The sequence below is a fragment of the Engraulis encrasicolus genome, chromosome 22, assembly GCF_034702125.1.
Source record: "Engraulis encrasicolus isolate BLACKSEA-1 chromosome 22, IST_EnEncr_1.0, whole genome shotgun sequence".
Taxonomy (NCBI): domain Eukaryota; kingdom Metazoa; phylum Chordata; class Actinopteri; order Clupeiformes; family Engraulidae; genus Engraulis; species Engraulis encrasicolus.
The window spans coordinates 24,927,445-24,941,418 of record NC_085878.1 but is presented as its reverse complement, the minus strand read 5'-3'; the positions used below and the strand labels follow the sequence as shown (position 1 = coordinate 24,941,418).

General features: G+C 42.9%; 2 protein-coding genes across 3 annotated transcripts in view; both read right to left on the bottom strand.

Moving 5' to 3' along the window:
- The window catches only part of lrrk1 (leucine-rich repeat kinase 1), a 113,103-nt gene extending 104,163 nt beyond the window's left edge, over positions 1-8,940 (bottom strand). For both annotated transcript variants that reach the window (XM_063188833.1, XM_063188834.1), the window contains exons 1-2: positions 8,830-8,940; positions 7,503-7,721 (exon numbers count right to left, since the gene is read on the bottom strand). In XM_063188833.1, coding sequence (XP_063044903.1) covers positions 7,503-7,602 — 100 coding nt within the window. In that variant the 5' untranslated portion in view covers positions 7,603-7,721; positions 8,830-8,940. The remainder of the gene's footprint in view (positions 1-7,502; positions 7,722-8,829) is intronic.
- A 274-nt stretch (positions 8,941-9,214) lies between these two features.
- aldh1a3 (aldehyde dehydrogenase 1 family, member A3) overlaps positions 9,215-13,974 on the bottom strand; it is a 21,559-nt gene continuing 16,799 nt past the window's right edge. Inside the window, exons 11-13 of the mRNA XM_063187735.1 lie at positions 13,161-13,318; positions 11,324-11,398; positions 9,215-10,806 (exon numbers count right to left, since the gene is read on the bottom strand). Of these exons, the coding sequence (XP_063043805.1) occupies positions 10,737-10,806; positions 11,324-11,398; positions 13,161-13,318 (303 nt within the window). The 3' untranslated portion in view covers positions 9,215-10,736. The remainder of the gene's footprint in view (positions 10,807-11,323; positions 11,399-13,160; positions 13,319-13,974) is intronic.

Below are 13,974 nucleotides of genomic sequence, written 5' to 3'. Positions count from 1 at the left end.
TTCCATTTCATCGAGCAAAATAAGTATTTGATCCCCTGCCAACTGATTACAGTTCCGGGCCCACAGACCAGATGGGCACTTCCGATCAACTTGTCATCTGAATGAAAGACACCTGTGCATACTAACATGCATAAAAGACACATTTAATCAGCAGAATTAGTCCATAGTATGAATGAATCAGTCACACTCCAACATCACCATCATGGGAAAGACCAAAGAGCAGTCAAATGATATCAGGGACAAGATTTTAGACCTGAACAAAGATTAAATGGGCAGCAAAGTCACAAGAAAGAGACTGGGTATTAATGACCCAGCTGTTGATGCATTTCTTCCAAAATGTGAGGAATACAAAATGACTATCCATCAGCCTGTCTGGGGTTCTATTCAAGATTTGACCTTTTGTAGGGATTTGATAACCATGAGAACAGAAAGAAAGCACCCTAGACGTATACGGGATGAACTAGGCAATGATATCAAAGCTACTGGGACCAAAATCACTGAGAAAACTACTGGTAGAACTTAATGCCACAGAGGTTTAAAATCCTGTAGTGCACACATGGTACCTCTACTTCATAAGGAACCTGTGCAGTCCCATCTGAGGTTTCCCAACGGACATCAGGCTGGTTTAGGATATGATAAGGAGGTGCTGTAGTCAGATGAAACCAAAATCAAGCTGTTTGGCATTAACACAATTCAATGTGTTTTGAGAAAGAGCACTGCTGTCTATGATCCCAAGAACACCCTCCTCATCATCATGCATGAAAGTGGTATCATTATGGTTTGAGGGTGTTTGTATGGCCAAGGCACAGGACAACTTCACATCGTCAACAAATGGATGGAGGGAGACATGTAATGTGCAATCCTGAGTGCAAACGTCCTTCCCTCCACCACTACACTGAAGGGTGGGCCATTTTTGGATCTCCCAACATGACAATAATACACAACATACAGTCAAAGCAACGAAGGAGTGGCTCAATAAGAAGCATATTAAAGTCGTGAAGTGGCCTAGACAGTCTCCAAATATTAACCCTATAGTAATTCTATGGAGAGAACTGAACCTCCCATTTGCCAAGCTACAGCTACAAACTATTAATGTTTTGGAGATAATCTGCAAAGAAAAATAGGCAAAAATATGTTCTACTATATGCACAAACATTGTCATCAACTAAACGAAACATCTGACCTCAGTGCTAGACAACTAGGGCTTTGCCACAAAGCACTTTATCTTCTTTAGCTAGAGGGGTCAAATACTTATTAGCCTTAATTAAATACAGATAAATTAAAATATATTATTTTAAGTTATTTTCTGGATTTTTTTTTTCATATTCTGTCTCTCCATGTTTGAATACATATTATCATAAATGTATAGACTGATCATGTCTTTATTAGTGGGCAAACGGGCAAAATCAGCAAGGGATCAAATACATATTGGACTCACTGTATATACTGTATACATGTACTGTATATATATATATAAAAGAAAATGGAGATAGGGATGCACATAAGCCCACACAACAGAAAAGGTGTTTTCAGCACCAACAACTGCATAAATTGACGCTATTTTTTAGCTCACAAGGAGAAAAGAGAGTGAGGTTGTTCTCAGGTTGCTCTCATCTTCCTACAGATTAAATCTGACTAATTCATTCACCTGCGATATGCCCACACAGCGGATGCAGAGTAGACTAGAGTACTGTATGCATAAATAAATACATGCAAATTTAACTCATATATACTTTACATCAGTTGAAATGATTTACTCCTCTTTCAGAGTCTAAAGTTAAAGACCACTTTGAATGGGTTTACAAAGGGAAAGTGCATGGATTTACAAGGGAAATGTAGGCTTGAAAAGTGGTTGTTGGGAGAGTGAGGATACGGGTTGTGTGTGGGGGGGTAGGACTCTTTTTTACTGAAACTGCTTGCTAATATGAGGACTTGTATGAATAATTAATCAGTCTGGCCCAGTCTGATGGGCTATTTGAGAAAGCCTCAGGGACAGTAACCATTAGCCCAGTACAGAGCCGAGAGGCAAGCACTGCATCAATACCTCTGCCCCACTATTGGTGAAGCTACTGCCGACACAACCTCACAGATCAAACAGGAGTTCACGCCAATTCATCTGTTTCAGTCCTAAAAGCAACTGAAATAGAAAAACAACAAAAAAGAAAACCCTGTTTGAACGCATTGTCGACAGCACGGCGTGTATCTTAGTGTTAAGGAATGAGACAGGGTTGGGCTGTGCATTTCAAAAACACTTTTAGGCTGTTAAGTACAGCCACGTCTACTGAAGTGGGGTTGGAAGTAAGGCAGAGATGATGATGCCTCTCATAAATACCCCCCCCCCTCTCTCCTTCACACCCCCCCCCCCCCCCCACACACACACACACCCCCATCAGCGCCACAAGGAGATCAGTTTCACACACATCTAATCCAAGTCAAAGCTCATCATCGTTTCCCTGACATCACTTACACTGGAGTCTCCCCCATTTGGGCTGTAGATTAAAGGGAGTAAATCCCATTAAAAAAACATCCCCCGTTCATCTCTGGAACATTAGCGTTTCGTGGCAAATAGATTACGGGTGGCGTGGTAATGAGATTTGTTAAACCGCAAGTGGGGCTTGCAGAGTGCTGTTGACATTACGGAAGCACATGGCATCTGTGGCACCAACCAGCTTCCAGATGGTGAGTCCAAAAAGGAGAGAGCATCTGTCCAAATCACCTCACGGTGTTACCTTCCTTTCTCCTGCCCAAGGGAGGAGGACCGTATGGGCTTTTAGCACTGAAATGTCTATCTACTGGCCCTGCCGTGGTCAACCGGTAGGGCACTCGCCTGCCATGCGGCTGACCCGGGTTTGATTCCCGGCCCGGGTCTTATGCCGACCCCTCCCCATCTCTCCCAATTCACTTCCTGTCCACCTCTCACACGGTCCTGTCAAATAAAGTCTTAAAAAGACAAAAAAAAAATCTATAAAAAAACAATATCTATCTACTGAAGGAACACACAAACAGAATCCACTGAAAATAAAACACTTAAAGAACTGACAGAACACAATGGAATAGCACTGCATAACACACTGAAAGCACCTACAGCAAGAACCTACTAAAAAGAACCCAGTGAATGTACTGGAAAAAAAACACTGAAAAAACTGAAAGTACTGGGAAAACCCAGTGGGATAAAAACACTTGAGAACGCAATTAAAAAATGCATGTGAAGGAACGTGCAAAGTAAGGAATTAGAGTTTGGACGAGCGGTGCTTTCCAAGGGCCTTGATACAGGGGTTAGTTAATAATGCTGCTGTTGGTCTTGCCCGGATGTTCTAGCAGCCTCATTAGTAAATAAATCTGCTTATTTGTTGGATTTGTTGATTGCATCAACTGATCAAGAGCACCTTATGAGAAGAAATGCTGGTGGGTGAATGTTTTCAGAATAAGAGTTGAGATCCACCCTTTAGACAACTGGATGATGTGGTCTGACGTATTCGCTGTCTGAGTACACGTGTTGACTAACTAACACATCACTGGCAACAACAACAAAAAAACAAGAACTGTGAAAAGTGATCACCTTGTCGATTTGCTTATTGGTCAAGACTCACCTATACTGCAGTCTGCCTCTTTATGAACAATAGGGAGTAAGCACAACCCCTGACCTATTATTATTATTATCTCGTTTAAAAATAGACACCTAGCTATATTAAGCTTCTGATATATGATCGCTTCTGATATCTTCAGCCACTCTAGATGAGTTACTATCACATGCAGATCACATCAACACCAATAGACTGATAAGGGACTGAAGCATTACCACTCCTCCACGACCCCACAACTCATCTAGTTAAATAACAATTCTGACCATTTAGTGTACTATTTGACTTCACATATTTCCTTATTCGCCAAGCCACAACAAAAACAACAATACACATTTCTCCCCAAACTCACAGCTAAGCCACACAAATGCCACAGGAATTCTAAGAGAAAACAATCTCCTTGATACTTTCTACCACAGGAAACTCAAAATAGTCAAATTCAACTGAAAACTCATGTTCTGGCAGCTACATGTGCATAACTAAACCAAACAGCATCCAGAACCACAACAAAGACGTCTCAAATCCTGAACAGACAGGCTGTGAAAGCAAACAAGCAGCGTGCTCTTACGACTGACAGTGTGTCTCCCCCTCATCTCATCCCATCGCATGCACGGGCACGTCGGCTACAATACCTTGTCATACTGTGATAGTAGATCCGAGCCTCGCTGCTTCCTCCATGACACACCAGACTGATACACTCCTTTTCAACAGCCCAGGTGCCACACACAGCGCGAGTGTGTGTGCTTTAAGTAGAGAACTCCGACAGCATAATAAAGTATGAATGAAAACAAGGGTTCCCTATGGCGGTGGAATCACAGCCATGCCTCCTCCTCTCCCTCCCGTATACCTCTCAGCATCCCACCAGTGAAGAAGAGCGAGGGGGGGAGGATGTCTATGTGTGCTACTGCTACTGGAGTACGCTCTTCCCTCCTGTCCTTAATGGCAAGGTTAGCTTGCACTGCCTGCCTCCCCTGCCTGCCTGCCTGCCCGCCTGCCTGCTCCGCCACCCCCATCAGACAGCCACCTCACCCCTCCCTTCCTCTCCTGTTCCCCCTACCTCATCCCCATCTCCCTCCCCACCCCACACCCCTCCCCTCCTGCTACCTCATTCCCATCCCCACCTCCAGCCCCTGCTGAGCGAAACCCAACCCTTCCCTACCCCCCACTGCTTCCTCCGCTCTCCTCTCCTCTCCTCCCGAGTCCAGCCCACTGGTACAGGACGGTAGAGAAGAGGAGAGCAGAGGAGAGGAGGGCTAGCAACAGTGCTGTATGTGCAAGTGTACTGTATATGTGAATGACCTCAGCCAGGCAGCCAGCGCCTTATTCCACAGGCACGCTTGCGCCAGATGGCTTAGCCGGCGCTGGAGCCGATTAGCACAGTAGCCTCTTTATGCAGCGTGATTGAAGGCGTGGGCTGCTCTGGCTCTGCTGCGCTTCCACAACATCACACAGGCTCTTGGCTGTCTGTTCTGATGTACCTAACATTGATGCTTTTCTATTTGCCTGCCTGCCTGAATAGCTGCCTGCCTGCCCTGCTTTGCTCTGCTCTATTCTGCCTGCTAAACGGCCAACCAGCTTGACTGCCTGACTGCCGCACCAACAAGCATGCTCTTCTCCCTGCCCTGCCTGCCTGTTATAGTGTGTACTCTGTTCTGCCTACCTAACTGACTAGCCTGGCTGCCTGGGTACTGCTGCATCCACCCACATGCTCTGCTTTCTGCTAGCTTGCCTAATTAGCTTGACTGCCTACTCTGCTCTGCTCTGCCTGCTAAACTGACTATGACTGCCTGCCTGACTGCTACATCATCCCACATGCTCTTCTCTCTGACTGCCTACCTACCTCCCTCCCTGCATGCCTGCCTGCCTGCATGGCTGTTCTGTTCTGTTCTGTTCTGACTGTCTGGCTAACTGTAACTAGACTATCGCACTGCCACACAAACCTAGATTTTCTGCTCTCTGCTTGCCTGCCTAATAAGCTGACTGGCTGCCTGCTATGCCTGGCTGTTTGCACGTGGGCAACTATCCAGCGAGCTGCATTCGTTTTACCTGCCTTCTAATCTAAACTGTCTAGCTTGACTGCCTAGGTGCTGCACAAACCCATAGGCTCTTCTTACTCTGTCTACATGCCTGACTAATTAGCTGACCGGCTGCCTGCTTGAGTAGCTGACTGCGCTGCCTGCTTGAGTAGCTGACTGCGCTGCCTGCCTCCCTGCTCTCTGTTCCGCCTGGCTGTACAGGGCAAGCACTACTTTCACTGGTGGTCACTCACGACTGTTTTATTGACACAATTGGCTGGACAGGAACTACCCCCTCTACTGGATACTGAGTGCATACAATAGTATAGTATAGTATAGTATAGTATAGTATAGTATAGTATAGTATAGTATAGTATCGTATGGTAGAGTATAAAAGAGTATAATACAGTATGTATAGCCTAATCACGACGTGTGCACATGTGGCTCGATGAGTTAATGCGGTAAATACTTAAAATTACCACATCAGGGAATCTCTTCTGATCATTTATTCTACACAGTATACTATACTCTGGATTAGCCTGGTTAAATGGCATTCAAGTGTAAAAGGTTTTTTTTAGAGCAAGAATCAATTATGTTTAATTTTTCCCTGGATGAATTAAGTATTTCTACACCACTCGTGTCAGAATAGGGTTGGCTTCCACCTCTCCTATTAGTTGTGAGAGTAGAAACCGTAGCCCCGTAATGCACGCCGTTCCACCAGTGGAACACTGTAACAGTCATTCACTACGTTTACATGATGTTTTTAACTCAGAATTAATAATTCAGAATTAAATAGTTCCGTCAGGTTTACTTTCATCTTTCCTTTAATTCTGAATTAAGAGGTGTTTACTTGACATTTTCAAAGAGGACGTAGCCCCTTAATGCGCGCCGTACCTCCAGTGGCACGTTGTAATAGTCATTGAAATGTAACTACCATAGTCCTACAATACTATGACACAACATAGGCCCTTTAGTGATGCACCACGAGTTGGTCATTACTATACTGGTAACAACAAATTTATAAAGCCGTGTCTTAAAGGGTTAAAACTTAAAACTTAAAAACTTAAAGTCAGTTAATTCCGAATGAAATGTCTCATGTAAACGTAGCAACTGAGAAGTTAGCTACCATAGTAGTACTGTACTACACTAACATACTGTATGACTTAACACAAGGCCTTCAGTAATACACTACGGCTTGGTCCTTGCTATTCTGGTAACAGGACATTTATAACAAGGTTTATTAACGAGTTAAATGATCACAAAGCACCACAACAAATAGCTTGAAATTGTGCCAAAAAAGTGAGAGGGAGATTGCTGTGAACACACCAAACCAAACCTCCACTGTAGTGGGTAGCAGCAATCTCCCTCAGTGTCTATTTACAGTGTCTCCTCGTTTCAGTTCTCATTTCTGCTGATAGTATACCAGAACAGCAGGTTTCCTGTGCCAGTACTAAAACACATGCAGTAGGTTTGGTTTGCTGTAGGTTTGGTTCTGGGCTGTGGGAGAGCCAAGTTTCAATCATAGGCTTGCTCAAACTTGAACTGTTCGATTGAACTTTCTGATTTAACTTTTTTTTAAAGAGAATGTGAATGTGGTCTTTTCTACTCCGTCTTTGTGTGAGCCGCTCATAAAGCCTGCTACTTACTGTAGACCTTTGGCATAGAGGTCAGACATGTAGCATTTTAGCTATATAGGCCTATATTCAATATAACACTATAGTACTATACTATAAAATATAACATACTACATGGTTCTAGGATTCTTGCTTTTTGCTTGCAATGAAATGACAGCTTTGGCTGCCATATTGGAACTTCTCAACTCTAGAAAGTTTGAAAACTTTGGTTAGACCTTTGCCTTGATGTGTGTAGGGTGTGGGTGTTAACAACAGCGCATATCACTTCTCACCATCTTGCTCGCCCATGCTGCTGCTGCTGCTGCTGCTGCTGTCGTTGCTGTTGGCAGTGGCTCCTTGGTCCTCTGAGACACCAACAGACCAGTAAGACATCTTTCAATAAGTATGAAGGGCCCCCAGAGAGCTCAAAGCATCCTCTTCATCTTGAGTTCGGCATCTTCAGTTATGCTGCCTGTGGTTCTCTTCTGTTGTCAACCCATCAACCCATACACCTATTGAGTGAAAACAACATTCGATAGATGACCACAATAGAGCATACACGTGTGTGTGTGTGTGTGTGTGTGTGTGTGTGTGTGTGTGTGTGTGTGTGTGTGTGTGTGTGTGTGTGTGTGTGTGTGTGCGCGCGCGCACGCTTCTATTACTGAGTGAGTTGCTAGTGCTGTCAAAAATATTTCAGGCCTGTCTATCATTACTTACAACTAGACTGCAATTTAAAAACAAAACTCAAATACAGTAGGCCTACATAAAATATTCATTATACATTTTTGGCATTTTCAAACATCTATGGCAAGCTTCTATGGGGAGCTATATTATTCATATTTTAGGCTAAATCTAGGTTATTGAAAGTGAAAATATTTGCCTGAAAATTAATAATTAATTTCCCCAGGGAGCTGTACAAACCTTTCTCCTGTTAGGGCAGATAAAGTTTGTAAGGCTTATCATTCATTGTCACAGAAGAGATGGCCTACCATGGACAGCTATCTCAGGCTGCTGAAGACTTTTATAGCTCTGCTGAAGTGCAATGACATTACCAGGCCAGACGTGACTCACTTTTTCTTGGATTGGAACACTACAGTCACTAACACAGGACAAACCCAAACAGTTGGAATAACACTGCCCAGAACTATAGTTTCACCATTTTTGTAAGTTTACTAAATATCACAAAAGAGCAACATTTACTTCCTAACTCTGTGGATAGGCACCAGCAATCTTCTTCGTAGGCGAATGTACGGTTTTATTCACCAGTTTTATTCACAAGAAGACACGAGGCTGACGTGGGGGCACTTGCTCTTCAAGAAATGGAAAACAACCCGAACGACTTAAATTATTTTTCCTCGCAGACGTTTCTCACATCTTCGGAAGATCACGAAACGATAATCCACTAACACTGCAAGGTTTCTCCATCAGTTGTACAGTTTTACAATGGTAATAAAGCATTAACTATGTTTTCTGTCGTGCTGTCTGTTGTAAACATTTCTGACAGCATGCAGTGGTCTGGATGTTTACGTGTAGGCTGGTGCTGGAGAATTCAAATCTCTCAAATCTCTATTCACCACATGAAGTTGACGCTTACAAATTACACAATTTCACACTACTTACACGGACATTGCAGCATTTGGCCATTCTGTTGTCATCAACCGACGACTTCCAGTTGTTACAGAGTAGAACTAGACTTGTCTGTCGCAGAGAAAGGGTTGACTTCCTGATTTCATCCAGTACTTCCATCTGGTTTGCATTGCCGCTCCGCGGTATTGTTTTGTATCAGTACCCGGATATGGGAATTGTTACATTCTGTCAAGATTTGTTTGACCACTTGTTGTGACTGGCAACTATTCAATTCTAGCCTACTGCAGTGCAGTGATTTCGGGACTGCCTACATTACCTACATTAGGTTGAAAATGGTCCTTGCCTTTACTTTACTGGCTTAAAAAATGGATCATGATTAAATTAATGTTAGAGTAGACAAAGTAGAATAATAAAAACATTATTTTCAAAAGATTGTTTTATTGTTGTTGTTTGAAGTAAGACTTTGACAACTTTACAAAAAAGTATATGACTATTCCAAGAATTATGGAAAAACTTTAAAAGCCATTTGGGTTAAAATAACATTCTCTGCAGGTAAAACATTTAACAAACATTTTGCGAAGAGCAAAAGCACTTTCACTTGGTTATTATCTTTTGCTGAGTGGAACACAGCAAGTTGTCAGACTATTAAAATACATTTATGACATTGTTAAAATGTCCAGTTTCACATTACATTTGACTTTTCCAGTACCAGTTAATTTTAATAAACCATTATCAGTTTTCTGCCTTTAATTTTAATTAAAGCTTTAAGAAATGTCACCACACTACACACTAATGCATTGACAGGCAGTTTTTCACTGGTACTAAAAAACTGTACTCTGTAGATGTCCAAAGCATGCCTTACATCATGACATGTATGATTTAAAACAATCTCCTGGATGACCATAAATTGTGGCATAGATTTGATGCAGTGAGTATTACACTATCACACGTTAGGCATTTTAGACATCCACATAATTTCTCACTCTCCGAAAATATACAGTCCCCAGTCCATTCATTTGCTGCAAGTTACAGTATAGCTGAGATAGTATAAAGACTTAAGGAAAAAAGACCACTATATAAGAGCCAAGTCAACAACATAAAAAGAATTACAAATGACATTTACATTTGTACATCACATCTACAGAGGTTTAAAAAAGAAGAGGAGGGCAGATTTGCATGTGGTAAAGAGAGGGTTACACATGAGGGGAAGCCCCCACAGGCGTGGGGCAGGCAGGCAGCTAGAGCTAGGCCATGGGCAGGCGTTAAAAAGTAGGTATAGACCATCAGACCAAGGCACATTTTGGCGGCTGGTTGATGATGAGGAGGATGGTGAGTCACTTGAAGTGCTGGCGTCGATGCTGGGGTGGCTGGGGTGGGTAAAGGGGTGTTGGGAGTAGAGGCAGACAAACTGGACAGAGTAAGTAAAAGTTCCAGTAGTAGTCAGGGCCGGATTAATGCACAGGCTAGATATGGCTGCAGCCTAGGGCCCCCGACCTGGCAGGGGGCACCCAGTTGGCCAAAGGGGGGGGAAATCAATATAATTGGAGAAATGTAACAAGATGCAGTATTGATAACTCAGTCTGCCATGTCAGGTAGAGTTTTCAATCTAACTAACACCCCTCTTGAGTAGGAATTATGATGCCGTCTATGTGTTCTTAAATTTGCATTCCGAGGGGGCCTACAGCAACCTGTAGCCTAGGGGCCCCGGGCCTTCTTAATCCGGCCCTGCATGTAGTGTAATCCTGTTGCCAGTGCTCTCAACACAGGTTGACTTTACTATTCAGCAGGTTTAACCAGGGATCGACTGGTTAGGTGAATTGGCTGGAACAAGTGCTGTATATGACAGCACTTTTTCTGTCTGAGTCTGGTATGTCTGCCTCTGGTTGGAGGAGAGTGGGGGTTTGGGATGGTCAAGGTTGAGGGCCGTTGGTCGGCATCTTTCACAGCTTCTCGGCAAGTTTGATGGTGACAGCTTTCACTTCGGAATACTCAGATAGGGCGTATTCACCGCTGCAGGGGACGAGACACAAATGGGACGCACACCGCACACACGCACACACACATAAGCGCATACACACATGAGAGCATACACGCAAAAGAGCACATGCATGCACACACGCACACGCGCACACACACACACACGCACACACACTGTAATGATCAGCACAAATAAAAACACTACTAAATAATTAATAATTAATAATTAATGGCCAATTCTGCAACTACTGTTTCTTCCAACACAAATTTACATACCTTTCATTTACACACATTTCACATTAGAAAACAGTTACAAAGATTTACACACATTTAACTGATCAGTGTGCCAGTTTTAAAGATATTTTCTCAGTTTCTATATTCATGCACACATGAACTGGCTGCTGGCAAAAAAGGCTCTTCAAAACCTGATTTGAATATAAATTAAACAGTTACTGTATCCATGGAAAACAGGAGCAAAGTGCAGAGCATGGCAAGCACGACAAAGTGGCGTGAACATAACTACTGTAGATCTGGTTGAAATTTCACTCACAGCTCTCTGCCGTTTCCAGACATTTTGTAGCCTCCGAACGGGGTCTGGGCATGGAGGGCATTGTAGCAGTTCACCCTGCAACACAATGTAGAGGAGATGAGAGTGTAACACTCAATTTATTTTGCGGTGACTTTTTTTTGTATCAACATGTAATATTAAGTACTTACACTCTACATGTACAGTACATACCTAACCCTAATCCTAAATTAACATTCAAGTACTATACATACGTAATGTTCCATGTTATTACATAGAGTACCTTGTCACACTGTGTCTAATTAGTGTATCAGAGACAGTAATATAAAGTGTAACTGAGGATGGATATTTAATCAATCACAACGCACATTAAGGAGGTTAAAAGGACTACCATGCTGGTCATCATAGTATTGTCAGTGGGAGGAGGATGAGACAGCATTACACACACATCAACACACAGCCACAGCCACATGTCTTTCATTAACTCATTTTTGAGGAGAAACACATTTATCTCACAGAGTGTGTATTTTGTTTTGTGTGCGTGTTAAATGGAAACACCACATGGGCAAAAATGGGAAAAAACAATAAACTGCTGAGAGCACAGAAAATGACACCATATTGTCTGCAGGAGAAATGTTATCTACAGTGTTATTGAGTGGAAATTGAGCAACACAATAATGACTCGGCATATACAGTATAATACAAGATGGTGATCTTTAACGCCACTCGCCATTCTCTCTCTGGACCCCTAAGGGTGGAGGAATGGAGGTTTATTTTCATGTGAAGACAATCAGTTCCTGTAGAATAGGTCATCTCCCACGGCACTGTAAATCTTTTTTCCCTAATTACGATAAACAATCACTCTTTCGTACGGCTGAAGTCAAAGGAGATGTGGATTGTTTAACTTAACTAAAGGAAATGAATTCCAATCTCTTTCAGACAAGATTTCCATTGGCATAGTTGATTCGTAAATATAAGAAAGTATGATCATCGAAAAAGATCACCAAAATGTGAGTGAAGTTTCAGGAAATAGCAAGCACATCTGTGGATGAGTGAAGGAACAATGATTGGCATATAAATGCCCCATCCAACATGGTGACCACATGAATGTGCTTCACACACAGACACAGACACGCACACACACACACACACACACACACACACACACACGCAGGCACGCACACACGCACAGACACACACACACAGTGATAGATACTGCAACTGCTTGCTGCTATTTATCCTTTTCAATTTATTTCTAGTTCTGAAGTTTCAGGTCTGAAGACATCCTTGTCAGGTGCATTGCCAAGATTCACTCATATGCTGAAAGCACTGACAGATCCTATACAGCAATTGTGGACGACCCATACATCTATACATCAACCTCTTATTTAAGGTTTGATCTTCAAAAACAGATATGATCATCTGATCTTAATTTCTCGTCATCACTCCAGCCTGTTCTGTCAAATAAATGCTTAAAAAGCCCCAAAAAGCCCCAAAAGCCTCTTTAAAAAAGTGACAGTAAGTGAAGAATTCCTGCAAACCTCCTTGGTCAGAGTGGAACCCCTGGGTCACCAACGTTAAAGCAAAGAAAGCTCCTGCACACTATTCACATTTGCATGGGTTACTGCGGCGTTTCGGTCTACTGACCTTCTTTATTACATTACATTACATTACATTATTACATTATTACATTATTATTACATTACATTGCATTACATTATGTAATGTAATGTAATGTAATGTAATGATGTAATACTGACCTTCTTCAAGCAATTCTCTAAAAAAGAGCGACAGAAAGTTCAGCCTTGTCAGCTGAGGCCAGGACAGATGCGGTGAGGTGAGGTGAGTTGAGGTGACTCACCACACGGTGCCCGACTGCAGGGCGGAGGAGACGTTGAGTGCCCGGTCTACGCTGCGCGTGAAGACGGCGGCTGCCAGGCCGTACTGCGTGCTATTGGCTCTCTTGATCACCTCCTCCTGGCTCTTGAACCGCAGGATGCACTGCACAGGCCCGAAGATCTGTGGAAGAAGTACATGAGTATTTGCATGTGGCATTGGTGGTAGAGGTGCCTGTTTGGAAACTGGAGGGTTGAAGGCTCAATCTCCCCTTTTGCCTGACCCAATGGAAGTATAACTCAAGATGATGAACCCCAATTCACTCCTGGAGAGCAGATTTGCACCTTGTGGGGCAGCCTCTGCCACCGTTGTGTGAATGTGTGTTTGAAGGGGGGAATTTCTGGACTTCTTTGTACTCGCAAGTGACAATGCATGTGAGTGACTCTAAAAGAAACTACATCGGCTGGTTTATCAGAAACCATTTTGCTTAATGAGCGTTCGCATGCTGCTTAAGCCTGTTGAACATGTTGGACACAATAACCTAGTAGAATGGGAATATTTACAGACAAACAGTACGTAAACACAAAACACAACAATCATGCTGTAACGCTTCTCCCTCATCTCAAAAAACAGTTGGAACAAATTACGCACTGATTTGTTAAATCATTTTCTCATAAACTCAGACAATGCACTGCAGTGACACTGCTGTTTGGAAACAGATGGTTTGTGACATCTTGCGATTGGTGGCGTGGGACGATGAGGTTTTCCAGAGGGTTCTGACAGGTCTCTGACAGCCCCACTTCGTGAGATTGCAGAAGTTGTAAAAAGCTATTTTAGGA